Source organism: Rattus norvegicus, chromosome X (assembly GCF_021556685.1).
Source record: "Rattus norvegicus strain SHRSP/BbbUtx chromosome X, alternate assembly SHRSP_T2T, whole genome shotgun sequence".
In the NCBI taxonomy this organism is placed as follows: Eukaryota; Metazoa; Chordata; class Mammalia; order Rodentia; family Muridae; genus Rattus; species Rattus norvegicus.
In genome coordinates this window covers 129,574,862-129,589,655 of record NC_141554.1, presented here as the reverse complement: position 1 = coordinate 129,589,655, position 14,794 = coordinate 129,574,862, and the positions used below count along the sequence as shown (strand labels likewise).

General features: G+C 39.3%; 1 protein-coding gene across 12 annotated transcripts in view; it reads right to left on the bottom strand.

The window, feature by feature from the left end:
- Positions 1 to 14,794, bottom strand: part of Xiap (X-linked inhibitor of apoptosis) — a 48,031-nt gene that overhangs the window by 16,093 nt on the left and 17,144 nt on the right. For 10 of the 12 annotated variants that reach the window (XR_015646428.1, XR_015646427.1, XR_015646426.1 and 7 more), the window contains 1 exon segment: positions 939 to 1,844. Coding sequence is in view for 7 of the 12 variants with exons in the window: in XM_087600628.1 (XP_087456754.1) it covers positions 939 to 1,844 (906 nt within the window). In the remaining 5 variants the exon portion in view is untranslated. 12 annotated transcript variants of the gene reach the window in all.

The following is a 14,794-nucleotide window of genomic DNA, read 5'->3' as shown; positions in this document are numbered from 1 at the left end:
AACTATCTTTAAGAACAAGCTCTCTGTCATGAAACAGACCTTTAAGCTCACTATGTTATGGGCTGGAGAGATGACTCAGTGGTTAAGAGCAGTGACTGCTCTTCTAGAGGTCCTGAGTTCAAATCCCGGCACCTACGTGGTGGCTCACAACCATCTGTAATATGATTCCTGTTCTAGTGTCTCTAAAGACAGCTACAGTATACTCATATACATAAAATAAATAAATAAATCTAAAAAAGATTACTGTATTATATAACTGAAATAATGTATATTTTGAATTTGGCTATATTTAATCCTAAATGAATCAGGCATATAGATTAAAATTTCTAGAAGCCATAACACTGCCAGCTTTTCTTGAGACATGCACAGGAATCGTTTGAAAAGTACTCTGAATATGTGGAGTATGCTTAAAGGTAGATGGTAATTTTTGTTTGGTTGGCTTTGGTATCACAGTGTAGCCCAAAGTGCCCTCAAACTCATGCTGGCCTTTCTACTCAGCTGACAGATTGCTGGGATTACTGGTATGTGGTCTCATGCTTACTCAGCTTGATGTCAATTTACTATGACTCAGACTAAATTCTCTAATAGTAACTGTGTTTATGGGATTGTGGTGAAGTGTAGAGAAAATCCATGTAGTAGGTATTTTGAGCATATCGAGTAGATGCTCAATAAATGGCAGCTAGTATTACTATTAGATCCACTATCTTTCAGGAATTGATACCACCTTTTCTCTCTCAACTGCAACCTCCCCCACCCAAGAATTACTTGAACAGATCTGACTCATAAAAGCAGAGCCTTTTAACACAAATTCAGTAGTTCCATCAAAGATTTAACATATGAGTTCAGAGAATGATACTGATAATGAGCAAACTAAAGGCAACGATTTTCTTTTTAGGAGCCCTGTGACATTTGGAAAGTAATTTACTGGTGAAGTTTACCTAAAGCATAAAATCCAGCTCTTGCAAGCTGCTCCTTGTTAACTGAGTATAGCCATGTTCCAAAAGTAACGATCCGTGCGTCATATTCTGCCATGGCTGGATTTCTTGGAGAATTTGTTGAATTTGGGAAATTCCTATCTGAACTCACACCAGACTCACTTCGAACATTAACATTCCGGCCCAAAACGAAGAAGCAGTTGGGAAAGTGTCTCCTGTGCTCTGACCAGGCACGGTCACAGGGTTCCCAATTTTTCAGTTTTCCACCACAACAAAAGCATTGCACTTGATCATCAATCCCCGTGTAGTAGAGTCCAGCACTAGCTAACTCTCTGGGGCTTAAATGGGCATAGTCTGGCCAGTTCTGAAACGTCTTCAGTCTGGCTTCTTCACTACACATGGCCGGGTTCCTCGGGTATATGGTATCTGAAATATCTACAACCTGTCCAGTTCTCAGGAGATAATCTGCATGAGTCTCCGACGGCCTGTCAAGAGCAAAATGATTTCTGTTTCCCACACAGTTTTCAGATTTGTACTGGCCATTTTGGATGCCAGGAGATGTAGACTGTGTGGCACCGTTTTCAAAATAAAAACCATTGATAAATCTGCAATTTGGGGATATTCTCCTGTGTCTTCCAACAGCTGAGTCTCCATACTGCCATCTATCTACTGCCGCGTGACAACTGAAACACTGCACGGTGTCTCCTTCACCAGTGTAGAGAAACCCCGCTCGCGCCAATGTTGATGCTGAAACAGGACTGCTGCTTGGGAAGTTAGCAAATGTTTTTAATCTATTAAACTCTTCTACAAATTCTTCATCCTTATTGGTGTCTGCAGGTACAACAGTTCTAGATCCTTCAAAACTGTTAAAAGTCATCTTCTCTTGAAAATACGACTTGTCCACCTTTTCTAAAAAGAGAACATTGCATTAGGAACTGCAGAACACAAAACATAAGGAATATATTTCTGATACTAAGCACTAATAAATTATCCAGTGATGACATAAAAATAATGGCACAATCACATTTTAATTCTAAACACTAGAGTAGTACATTACCAAACCACTTGAGTTTTCAAGTGTGTGCTTTTGTTTGCTTTCCTTTTCCAGTGTTAGGGCTTCACATAATGCCGAACACATGTTCTAAGTCAGAACTACACCCCCAGCCTGTTTCTCTCCCACTTATTTATTGCAGCCTTAGGTTTCCGTCACAGGGCCTTCTGCATTCCAGGCAAGTGCTCCACCAACAAGCCTAAGCCTCAGTCCCATTTTCTATTTTGATGGAAAATAGTATATAAGCAAAAAGAGCAGAGTTGCTGATCTTAAGTATTCATTTTATATAAATATGGAAACTATGACAGAGAAATTATAAATATTAAACATGTGAAGTCATTAATTAGGAAAAACATGAAAGCAGCATAAAATATACAGATTATTAAAGACTGCATAATTGTTATAATGAATCATTACATATTCAAGGCATCAAAATTCAATCTTTTACTATTTAAAAACAGATGAATGTTTAGAATGGTAATGCATTAATTTAAAAAATATTTTTACTTTCTTGCTGAGCAAAACAAAGGTGCTCTAGTGGATCCTATGCTCAAGAGTATACAGGAAGAACAAATGAAACTTGATGGATTGAAAAAAGCACACACACAAACTTAGGTGGGTGAATCTGGGAGAAGCTGGGAAGGACGGTACTATGATCAAAATGCAATGTATAAAATTCTCAAAGGACTAGAAAATTTATTAAACACAAAAAGTATTCACAGTATTGGTTTCAGCATGTTAAAGATATCAAATGCTTTTCATTTTCATGTGTAGAACCCATTTTTTGCTGGAAGTGGACTGTCCCTTATTTTATGTGTGTACACATATACATACAACAGAGAGGCAAGAAACACAGATGCAGAGAATGCCTTAAGAAAAATTCTAAATATTTACAGATATGAATTGAAGTTACTTTTGCTATACACTTCTGTTGGTCAAGAAACAATGTGTTTGAGTGAAAGAGCAGCCTCATTAGAGGCCAAATCTCAACTGTGCAATGCTGAACCCAGATAACACACCAAAGGACTTAGCTGGGCTCTGGGAAGAGAGGCAAGATAGTCTGTCCTCCAACAGGTCTGAAAGTGCAAAGTGATGCTACTAATAATTGTACAAGGACAACAGCATAAATCATGGTCACCTTAGGCAAAGCAGAAGAGCATGTGGTCACCTAAGCTACAGAAAAACCTAGTTCTCCAGAGTCTTCCACAATGCCATAACGCCCCCAGTGGGTCTGTCAGACGCAAGATAACCAAACGGCTCAATCGCAAGTAACTTCGCAGTGAAAAGGAAAGATTCGGATGTAAAAATGAGTGCACATCAGGGTATATCCTTCAGAGGAGGACACACAAACAGCCAAAGAACACATGAAAACACATCAACATCACACCAGGGGAAGAAAAATTAAAACCACAGTGAGGTATCACCCCTTCCCTATTAGGATAGCTATATTTGAAAGACAAAAAGCATCAAATGCCACCAAGGATGTAAACAACAGGGACCTGCAAACAGGAATGTAAACAGCTATTATGGAATACAAATGGAGGCTCTTTTTGGTTTTGTGGAGATATGTGTGCCTGGTAGCATTCATGTGAGTGGATATCAGCTATAACTCAATACTTTGATGAGGCAGGATCTCTCAGATGAACTCAGAGCTCACTGATCTGCTTGCTCCAAGGGATTCCCTATCTGCCTCCACCATGCACTGAGTCATCTCTCCAGGCCTAATGGAGTCTCTTCGCAAACCAGAGAGAGTTAGGGGTTGGACAGAGGGCTCAGCAGTTAAGAGCACTTTCTGCCCTTCCAGAGGAGCCAAGTTCAACCCCCAGCATCCACAGCTGCAATCAGCTGCTCACAATCACCTGGAACTTCCGTTTCAGGGGATCTAATCCTCTGGCCTTCGCACCTGCACTCATGTGCACACACCAACTCACACAGACACACAAATACACGTTTAAAAGTAAAAACTTTCAAAACCCGGTAGACAATGATGGGATGTTGCTCAAGTAGTAGAGTACGTAAGTAGCATGCTCACGGCCCTGGGTTTAATCCTCAGCACTAGGAAAACTGGGTGTGCCAGTACATCTATAATCCCAAATTCATGAGGTAGAAGTAAGAGGATCAGAATTTCAAGCTTATTCTCAGCTACATAACAAGGTTTTAGGTCAGCCTGTGATACACAATCTCAAAAATAAACAAAGCAGAGACAACTTTAAAACAGGATCCAGCAGTCTCACAACTGGGCATACATCCAGGCTAGTGAAATCAGTATGTTAAAGCGGCACCTGCATTTGGATATTTATTATAGCATTGTGTGTATGTGAAATCAGCTTTCAGTGACCGTTGCTGAATGGATAAAGAAAATTTAGTGTATGTATATACAATAATATTAGGCTTAAAAACATTAGAATTCTGCCACTGGCAGAAACATGAATAGAAATGGAAGGACATTATGTGAAAGGAAACATGTTAGGTACATATGTGGAAGCTAAAAGGTTAATCTCCCAGAACAGTAGTAGTTAAGGGAACCTAGATGAAGGGAGATTGAATGGAAATAGGACGCTCAATGTGCATAAGCTGAACAGAACTAACACAATGCTTTCCTTTTCCTTTGGAGACAGAGCTCACTGTGTAACCCAGGCAGGCCTCATGTTTTCTGCCTAAGCCTCCACAGTCCTGGGATTACAGGCATGTACCAATAAGCCCTGCAGGATAAAGAACTTTTCTTTTTTCCATGTTTTTATGTGTGTGGGTAAATACGTACAGGTACAGGCCTGTACATGTAGAAACCCAAGGTTGATGTTGGGAATCACCCCAAATTTTCAGTCCATCTTATTCATTGAAAGATGATCTCTAAATAAATCTAGACCTTACCAACATGTCTAGTCAGCTAGCCAGCTTGCTCTGGAGAGCCTGTCTCCTCCTAGATTTAAGGGTACACCGCCATGCCCACTCATGCCCAGGATTTATTTAGATCCTGAGAATCAAAACTTAGGTCCTCATGCTTGCATAGCATATGGTTTAGCCACTGAGCCATTGATCTAGCCCTGATTACTAAATGTTCTGTAGTAAACTAGGAAAACTGTGATTGACAATAATTAACTGACTAGTTTAAAATAGTTAACAGGGGGTTGGGGATTTAGCTCAGTGGTAGAGCGCTTGCCTAGCAAGCGCAAGGCCCTGGGTTCGGTTCTCAGCTCTGAAGAAAAAAAGAAAAGAAAAAAAAATAGTCTGTAAAATAGTTAACAGACACACTTTGAGTATTCTCTCGATCATACTAGAAGTCCAATGCGCTATCCATTGTGCCACAGAGCCCACTTCATTTTGAGTATTCTCAATGCAAAAAAAAGTCTGAAATGAAGAGACAATGAAAATTACTCTGATCTTATTCAACATACTTTCCATGTACTGAAATACCACACTGTATCCCATACACTTATATAATTACTGCTGTCAATTAAAATATTTTAAGGGCTGGAGAGATGGCTCAGCAATTAAAGAGTATTGGCTGCTCTTCCAGAGGACCAGGGTTCATTCAATTCCTATCACCCATATGGCAGTTCACAGTTGTTTATAATTCTAATTCCAGGGGGATCCAACATCCTCACACAGACATACATACATACAGGCAAAACACTAGTGCACATGGAATAAAAATGATGCATCCCCTGGAACTAGAGTTACAAACAACTGTGAGCTACCATGTGGGTGATATATATATATATATATATATATATATATATATATATATATATATATATATATATATATAAAAGAATATATTTAGGGATTTAGGGGCTGAAACAGGGGACACTGAATTAGAAACCAGCCTGGGCCACATAATGAGACTCTGAAAAAAAAAAATAAACGAAAGAGCAGAATGGCCATGATGTCTTGTTTTAGGGATCTTGAGAAGATTTATACAAACCTTTGTGGATTATGTAAGTACAATATGTCTTAGAACATCAATTCCCTTTGAGTAATGTTAAAAAACGCCTCTCTTGAAAAATGACAATACCCTTCAGGCTTATGTGGCCTTGCCAATTTTCATTAGTATTCACATATCCCTTAAGAGCTGACTTTTATCTATCTCTGAGAAACTTTTTGGAATACAGTTTTAGATACTTTTAAGTATTATTTTCCAGATATTTGAAAACATTCTGACAATAATGTTCAAAGTTCTTTATTGAATCAACAAAAGCTAGATAATTATATAAAAGATTCAAACAAACAAACGGCTAGTTGATAAGCTAGTAAGACGAAACCTATTACAGAAATATGCAACATTTTATAATGTTTTTAAAAAAGTATTGCATAACTAACAAAATGAACGAATTGTTTAGAATGAAGTCACATAAAGGCGAACTTCCAGTTTAAAACCTTGGGATTTTAGTTAATTGCAAATTCATTACAAGCCAACATTACATGGCTGTAAAAAAACCCACAGCCTTCAGACTATGTTAGTGTCCAGATGTGGAACATTCATATCCCATTCAGATACATGGTGACTATTACCTTCAGTTCCAACACACTTTAGGAGAGACACTGACACATTTTCATGTCCTCAGACGAACGTTCAAGATAACAGTATATGAGGAATAGTTGGAAGAAACAAGCCTATTCATCCCAAAAGAAAGGAAGATTGATATGTGAGAACAAAACCTAAATGCAATGTACCTTACAGTGGAATTAAGGCCAATGTATATACTTAATATATTTTACTTATTTTTTGCATTTAAAAAAATGTGTGTGTGTGTGTGTGTGTGTGTGTGTGTGTGTGTGTGTGTGTGTGTGTGTTTAGGTCAGGGTATGTGTCACAGCACATGTGTGGAGGTCAGAGGACAATTCTCAGAAGCCAGTTTTCTCCTCTTAATACGTGAACTCCAAAGAGAAAAAAAACCAGGTCATCAGGTTTGGTAGGAAGTGGTTTTACCTGATGAGCCCTCTGGCTGGCTCATAACCAAAACATTTTAGCACAACATATGAACTTCACAAGTCAAATGCAGTAATAAATAGGTTGGGTTGCCTTTGAGAATATGAGTCCTTCCCATCAGTAAGACTTTAGTCTGTGCATACCTTTAGTCCCAACACTCTGGAGGCAGAGGCAGGCAGTTTTCCATGAGTTCAAGACAAGCCTGGACTACAGAGCAAGTTTCAGGGCAAGTGGTAGATACACTGAGAAGCCCTATCTCAAAAAAAAAATCAAACAATAAAAAATAGGATAAAATGAGACTTCAGTGTAGACTAGAAGACTAAGCATTTCAAGTCTATTATATTCCTAAAGAATGGCCAGCATAAACAAAATGGTGAAACTTACCTTCCCTGAGGTAATGTTTTATTTCTTGATACAATCAAAACATAAAATTAAAGGTCTAGTCTTATTTCACAATGGCAGACATTTGTGCATTCAATTGTTCATCCTACTCTAGATCTGTGAAACTTTGTCATTCTATGGGAGCATCTCTCTGTGAAGCTTCCAAGAGGAGCCTTTAAGTGGATATAGTAACACATCCCTGTAACACTGGCCATCAGGAGTCTGGGGCAGAAAGATGGTTGAGTTCTAGGTGAGCTTAAGACCCTTGCTTCAAAAAAATAAAAGGAAACCACTTCCTTAGGGATTAAGTCCATGCTATTGGTTTAGGGTATATAGGTTTAGAAAGCAGTATCTGAATGAATACTGCATGTACATTGTAGGATGTAGAAGAGTACAAAAGAGAGTTATCAGATGAGCTAAAAGTGAAAGACAAGTAACAACCGAGAGAAACCTGGGGGGCTGTAGAGAGCTTGGTAGGTAAAAGCACTTATCCCACAGAGTCTGTGGCTTGAGTTAAACCCTAACAATGTAACAGTAATGGTCAGAAAACAACTCCATCAAGTTGTACTTGACCTCTAATCACTCACTTTACCTATATGTGCTTCTCTCATATTGTGTATCCAGTAAAACTTACACACACACACACACACACACACACACACACACACACACACACACACACACAGAGCTGACTAGGGTGTGTGTGTGTGTGTGTGTGTGTGTGTGTGTGTGTGTGTGTGTGTGTTATAATGATCACAATTATTATGCATGGTCTTTTATCTCAAAATGTCTTTAAAAGGCAGGCAGGGTGATTCATGCCTGAATCAGACTTGGAAGTTTGAGGCAGGAGGACTGCTAGGTGGTCAGGACCAACCAGGGCTATAGAGTGAGGGATATATGGTGAGACCTTACCTCAAAAAACGAACAAAAAATACAAAATCAAGAGCAAAACAAAACAAAAAAACAAAACAAAAAAAACAAACAAAGGAAGGAAGGAAGGAAAGATGGATGGAAAGAAAGGAAAGAAACTGCTAGTAGAAGAGTAGAAGGGCGAGAGTGGGTAGATGGGGGAGCACCCTAATACAGGCCAAGGGGAGGGGGGAGAGGACAGATGGGATGGGGGCTTGTGGAGGGGGTAACCAGGAAGGGGGTATCATTTGAGATGTAAATGAATGGGATGATTAATAGCAGAAGAGGAGGAGGAAGGAAGAGCAGGAGGAGTGGTGGAAGCCAAGGTGAGACCCAGCTGATCTGCAGGCACATACATTACTCCTAAGGGAGTGTTCAGCATTAACTGTGGATATGGATGTCAAGAACAAGGTCAGCACCAAATTTCACTTAAAAAAAAAAAAAAACAGGCAATACCTGGAAATTTTAAGCAGTTTGTAGATTACTGTAAATGTTCACAAGAGACCTGTTAACATTTTAGTAGGTCATTCAGACATCCAGGAAGACTTGATAATGATAATGATTAGTAATGATAGTTAATAATGATAACTATGTTAAAGCTATTATTTCACCTACTTAAAGCTACCTATCTTAAAGCTACTTACAACCTACTGTTTAGGATTTTTTTAAATGATTTTTAAAGATTTATTTATTTATATGTAAGTATGCTGTAGCTGTCCTCAGACACACCAGAAGAGGGCATCAGATCCCTTTACAGATGGTTGTGAGCCACCATGTGGTTGCTGGGAATCAACCTCAGGACCTCTGGAAGAGCAGTCAGTGCTCTTAACTGCGAGCTGTCTCTCCAGCCCAGTTAATTGTTTCTTAAACACATAAACTCTAGTGTGAAATAGTACTGAAAATCTCTGTACTTAAGTTTTCAAGTATTACTACTACTACTACTACTACTATTATCATTATAATTTTATTTTTGAGGGAAATGGAAAATGAGGAAGGAGGGCAGCATCCTATGTAACACAGGGCAGCCTTGAAATCCATGTCCTCCGGCTGTCATCTCCTAACTGCTGGGTTTAAGGATGTGTACCACACTGGGCTCCTGTGTATTTAAATTCTCCTATTTATTTTTTAGATGAAGGAGCTCGCACCACACCATGCATGTGGAAATCAGAGGACGATTTGCAGGAATCAGTTCCCTTCTTTCACCATGTGTGCTCAAGGGATTGAATTGAGGTCATAAGACTTGGCAGCAAAGCACATTTCACTGCTGAGCCCCTAGTGTTATCTTATCAGCCCCTATTGTTTATTTTATGTTTTTCTTTTTTAGACAAATTCGAACTATGTAGCTCTGGCTGGTCTTGAACACAGAGATCCAGCCGCCTCTGCCTCCAGAGTGCTGAGGCTAAAGATGTGCACCACCATGTGGTTACATTTTTATTTCTTTTCTTTTCTTTCTTTTTTTTTTTTTTGTTTTTTTGTTTTTTTTTGTTTTACTTTTAGAGACTGGATTTCCATGTGTAGTCGTGACTGTTCTAGACCTCACTCTGTAAACCAGAATGGCCTAGAAATCAAGAGATCCACCTGCTTCTGCCTCCTGAGGACTGGGATTAAAATAAACACAGGTATCACCATCTCTTGGCAATTCTAAATATTTAAAAGGTAAATTTCACTGTCTCTGTTAATGAGACTCCTTTACTAACAATATACCCCTATTTTCCAGGCTCGCTGGAATTCCTGGTGCTTATTTGTATATTAGTATGTCCTTGTTGTTTTGTGCTGCTGGGGAACAAACCTTCCACATACTAGGTGAGTGATCTCAGGCTGGATTAGATCCTCACCTAGGTTAGGTTTTTAACATTTTTACTTATCTTCAAAACTTTGTGTGCATGGTTGGGGAAAGGCACGTGGAGCCACAGCCTGAGTCCAGAGGTCAGAGAGGAGCTCTGTGGAGTCAGCTCTTGCTCCACCTTTACGTGGGTCCTGGCACGGCAATGCTTCACCTGCTGAGCCACCTCACTGTCAGTCCATTCTAAATTCTGAGACTGGGTAGCTGTCAGTCAGGTGGCAGGCTCACCTTGACCCTGCTTTGTAGTCCAGGCAAGCCACTGACCTTGTAATCCTCCTCTTTAGCTCTCTAAGTGCTAGGATTATAGGCCTCTAGCAGCATTTCAAGCTTCCGGTGTACATTTATTTTATGGGGCAAGGAGAGTGTTGAAACAAGGTTTATTAACAACCCAGGTTTTGTCAAGAGCTAGCAATAAACTCACCATCCTCCTGCCTCAGCCTTTCATAAACTGGGATTGCAGACAACTATGCCTAACACTTTTATATTTATTTAGTGAGTTCCAGTACCATGTTTTAGATATAAAATCTACCAAAAGAAAAATAAGCTTACACAAATGAAAACCTAGTATATATTTTTACACAAAGACTTTGTATTCTCTTCTTTTTGTTGTGCTTGTTCTACTGTGGATTGGATTGGGGGCTGGTGTTCTGTCATAAAGCTACACTTCTCAGCCTGACTGGATTTTTCGTAGGATTATGCTACAAACACTATCTTAAAAAATAAACAGGAGGCATGGGAGATGACTGACCAATTAAGAGCACTGGCTGCTTTCAGAGGACCTGGGTTTAGCTCCTAGCACCAGCATGGCAGCTCACAACTGTTTGTAACTCTAGTTCCAGGAGAGCTAATGCCCTTTTCTTGCCCCTGGGGATACCATGCACTCATAGGATACAAACATATACATGTAAACAAAACACTCATACACATAAACAAAGATTAAAATTAACTATGTAGTATCTACCTGTCACTGATAGTCACTCTCCACATACACACTCAGAACACCTACTTTCTTTTTGCCATTACTTTTTTTTCTTTTTTCTTTTTCTTTTTCTTTTTTTTCCGGAGCTGGGAACCAAACCCAGGGCCCTAGCAAGCGCTCTACCACTGAGCTAAATCCCCAACCCATTGCCATTACTTTTTAATAATTACAGTACAATGCACACAAGTAATAAAATAATTACATACAGAAATTAAGAATGTAAAAAACAACGGTTCCTATGGTCTATTATGTGTGGATATGTCTATAATAATTGTGTACTATTTAAAACAATGAATAACAAACTTTTCAAGTTTGAAGGATATTTTCTCAATATGGTAAAAATATATTGAGAAGTAGCTTTGCAGGGAATGGTGGTACATACCTCTACACTCAGCCCTTGGGAGACAGAGGCAGGCAGATCTCTGTGAATTCAAGGCCAATCTGTTTTATATAGGGAGTTCCAGGACAGCTAGGGCAGCCAGAGTAAACTAGAGTTCACTCTGATAACATCATCTTACGTGTATTATTCTGTGAAAACCCTATGTTCAAATAAGGTTAAAAGCAATTAATTGTTTTACAGTGTGACTTTGACTTTTAAAACAGATATTAAGTGGACTTAAACCACCTGAACAATTCAAGTTCTCTATCTACCCACTTCTGTACCTTTAAACCTCCAGGGCCCTTCCTAGAAGCAATCACTCTCACTAGTTTCTTATTTACTCTTCCAGAAATGTTCTCGGAATACAGAATCATATATAGGCATTTTAAAAGTCTTTAGACATCTAGTAGTGGCATACACCTTTAATTCCATTTGGGAGGCAGAGGCAGGAGAATAGCCACAACCTCCCAGCCAGCAGGGTTACAGAGAGTACCAGACCAGTCTGAGCTACAGAATGAGAACCTGCTTCGTAAACATATAAGCAAATAATTAAATAAAGGGAGGTGTGGTGGCACATGCTTATAATCACAGCACATGGGAAGTGGAGGAGGGAGGATAAGGAATTCACGAACATCTCTGGCCATAAGAGACCTTATGTCAAAGAAAAGAAAAGAAAAGAAAAGAAAAGAAAAGAAAAGAAAAGAAAAGAAAAGAAAGATTTTAGTTTTATTTTTCTGAGAAATCTCTGGGTTTCTATAGTGGCTAAACTAATTTATATTCCCACCACCAGCAAATTCTCAACATTTGCTATTTTTCTGTTTTACTTAAAGTCATTCTGTAAAAGGAGGAGTAGGGGTGAATACTGTCAAAATATATTGTATAATATTCACAAATTAATAAAAACATTGTGTCAAATAGTCACCACAGAAAGAATAAAATTGGCCCAGTGTTCTGGAAAGTATCCTGGTAGTGTATGTAAAAGAAGAAAAGGAAGAGGAGGAGGAGGAGGAGGAGGAGGAGGAGGAGGAGGAGGAGGAGGAGGAGGAGGAGGAGGAGGAGGAGGAGGAGGAGGAGGAAAGAGGAGGAAGAGGAGGAGGAGGAAGAGGAGGAGGAGGTAGAAGAAACTTTAAACATGAATACTATCATCTTAGAAACTTTGTCTATGAATTTATCTAGAGGAAGTATTAAAAATAATCTACATCATAAATAGCCACTTTGTTGTGAAATGGGATCTCAGTACTGTTTTATTTCTATTTTTTTGGTGGCTGAGGATAGTGGACACTTTTAAGTTTATTGGCTATTTATATTTCATCGTTTGACCCTCAACCATCCATTGATTTCATTAGCCCAATTACTGATTGGACTGCCCAGCTCTCTAATCTATAACTATGCACTTCACTGCTGGACTTTGAGGTTGGGGGAAGGGCTTAGTGTATAATTCTGCTTGGCATAGTATTCACTTCACTACTTGGTGTGCACTGGTTTCAAACTCAAAGCTACCTTTTAGTCTCAGCCTCCTGAGTGCTGGAATTACAAGTGTGAATCAGTATACCCACTCTTGATGCTGGACCTAAAGTTCACAATTTCTTACTACTAACAACAATATCAAGAGTGAGTGTCAGCTGGCTATGATGGTACACACCTTTAAGCCTAGCATTTGTGAGGCAGAGGCTGGTGGACCTCTGCAAATTCAGGGCTAGCCAAAGCCACATAATAACACTCTTCTGGGAAAACAAGTGACTGAGAAAGGGGTGGGGGGAAATAGGAGACAAGGATGAATAGAAACAAAGTAAAATGACACACACAGGATATATACATGAACGAAACCATCACACTGTATAGGAATTTAAAACTTAATAAAAATAGAATGCTCTGTGCTGGCAAACTGGGTCAGTGGGTAGAGGCGATTTCCATCAAGCCTGGTGGTGTGGGTTTGATCCCTGGGACCAACATGGTACCAGGGAACCAAGTCCCAAAGGTTGTTCTCTGATCTCCAAACTGAGTGCCGTGATGTGAGGGTGCGTATATACACACTCACTCTCTAAATACATGCAATGTGAAAAGGGATGACATCGTCTAAATCTGTTTCTATCTTATTTGTTTTTCACACCAATATTAAATGTTCTCAAGTAGAAATGGATCTTGTATCAGTCAGCACCTTCTTTTAAACTGTCGTGGCTTTTTTAACCAACAGTGGCTTTAAGGAAAGACATGAATTCACTTGTAATTCTATAAGAAAGAGATGAATATGTCAACAGAAAATCGAAATATTTGCAAATAGGTACTATAAAGAATCATGAATGTATGTAAAACTGTTAAGTCTCATTTGTAATCAAAACAATTTTTAAATTCCTCTACAATGTGATGGGTTTCGTTGTACCACGATGTTATTTTTACCTTATTTGGCAAAGATCAGTATCACAAATCAATGTAACCAACAAACATGTCAAGGATGAGACAATAGACAAAACTAATACTGATACTTTACACTCAGGGAAATAAAACCAGATCACAGCTGTCTTAGTCAGTGTTCTATTACTGTGAAGAAATACTGTGACCGAGGCAACTGTTATAAAGAAGAGCGTTTAATTGGGGCTCACTTACAGCTCAGAGATTTAACCCATTATCACCATGGCAGAAAGCATGGCAGCATCCGCACAGACACTGTGCTGGAGAGGGAGCCTGAGAGCTCTACATCTGGATTAGCAGACAGCAGGAGAGCCACAGGGCCTGGCTTGAGCTTCTGAAATCTCAAATCCCATACCCACAGTGACACACTTTCTTCAACAAGGCCACACCTCTTAATAGTGCCACTCCTGTGAGTCTATGGGAGCCATTTTCATTGAAACCACCACAGAGGCTAGGTTAGCTAAGTACTGCCAAACTGGACTACAGGAAGACCTTGTCTCAAAAAGCAGTGTACAGGCTCATATGAACACTATAACATGTTATTATTATATGCAAGAACCTGGGTTCAACTGTCAGTGACAGAAATAACATAAAAGGTACATGTAAAATGCTAAAAAATGTGCTATTCATAAACATACAAAAACACAATATTCACTGGGCAGTGGTTAGCACATGCCTTTGATCTTAGAATTCAGGGGGCAGAGTCAGACAGATCTCTTTAAGTTCCCGGTCAGCCTGGTCTACAGCACTAGTTTCAGGACAGCCAGGGCTACACAGAGAAACCCAGTCTCAAAAACAACAACAACAAAACCACCACCATCCCCAAAAAACAGAAACAAAGGCACAATATTAAACAGAAGACAGTACTAAGGTAATATGGAACCATATACAACCACTCTAAACTTAGATTGGACAGGGGTGATGGCTCATCAGGTAAAGGCCTGTCAACCTAAATTTAATCTACAGTTCCTAGGTAAA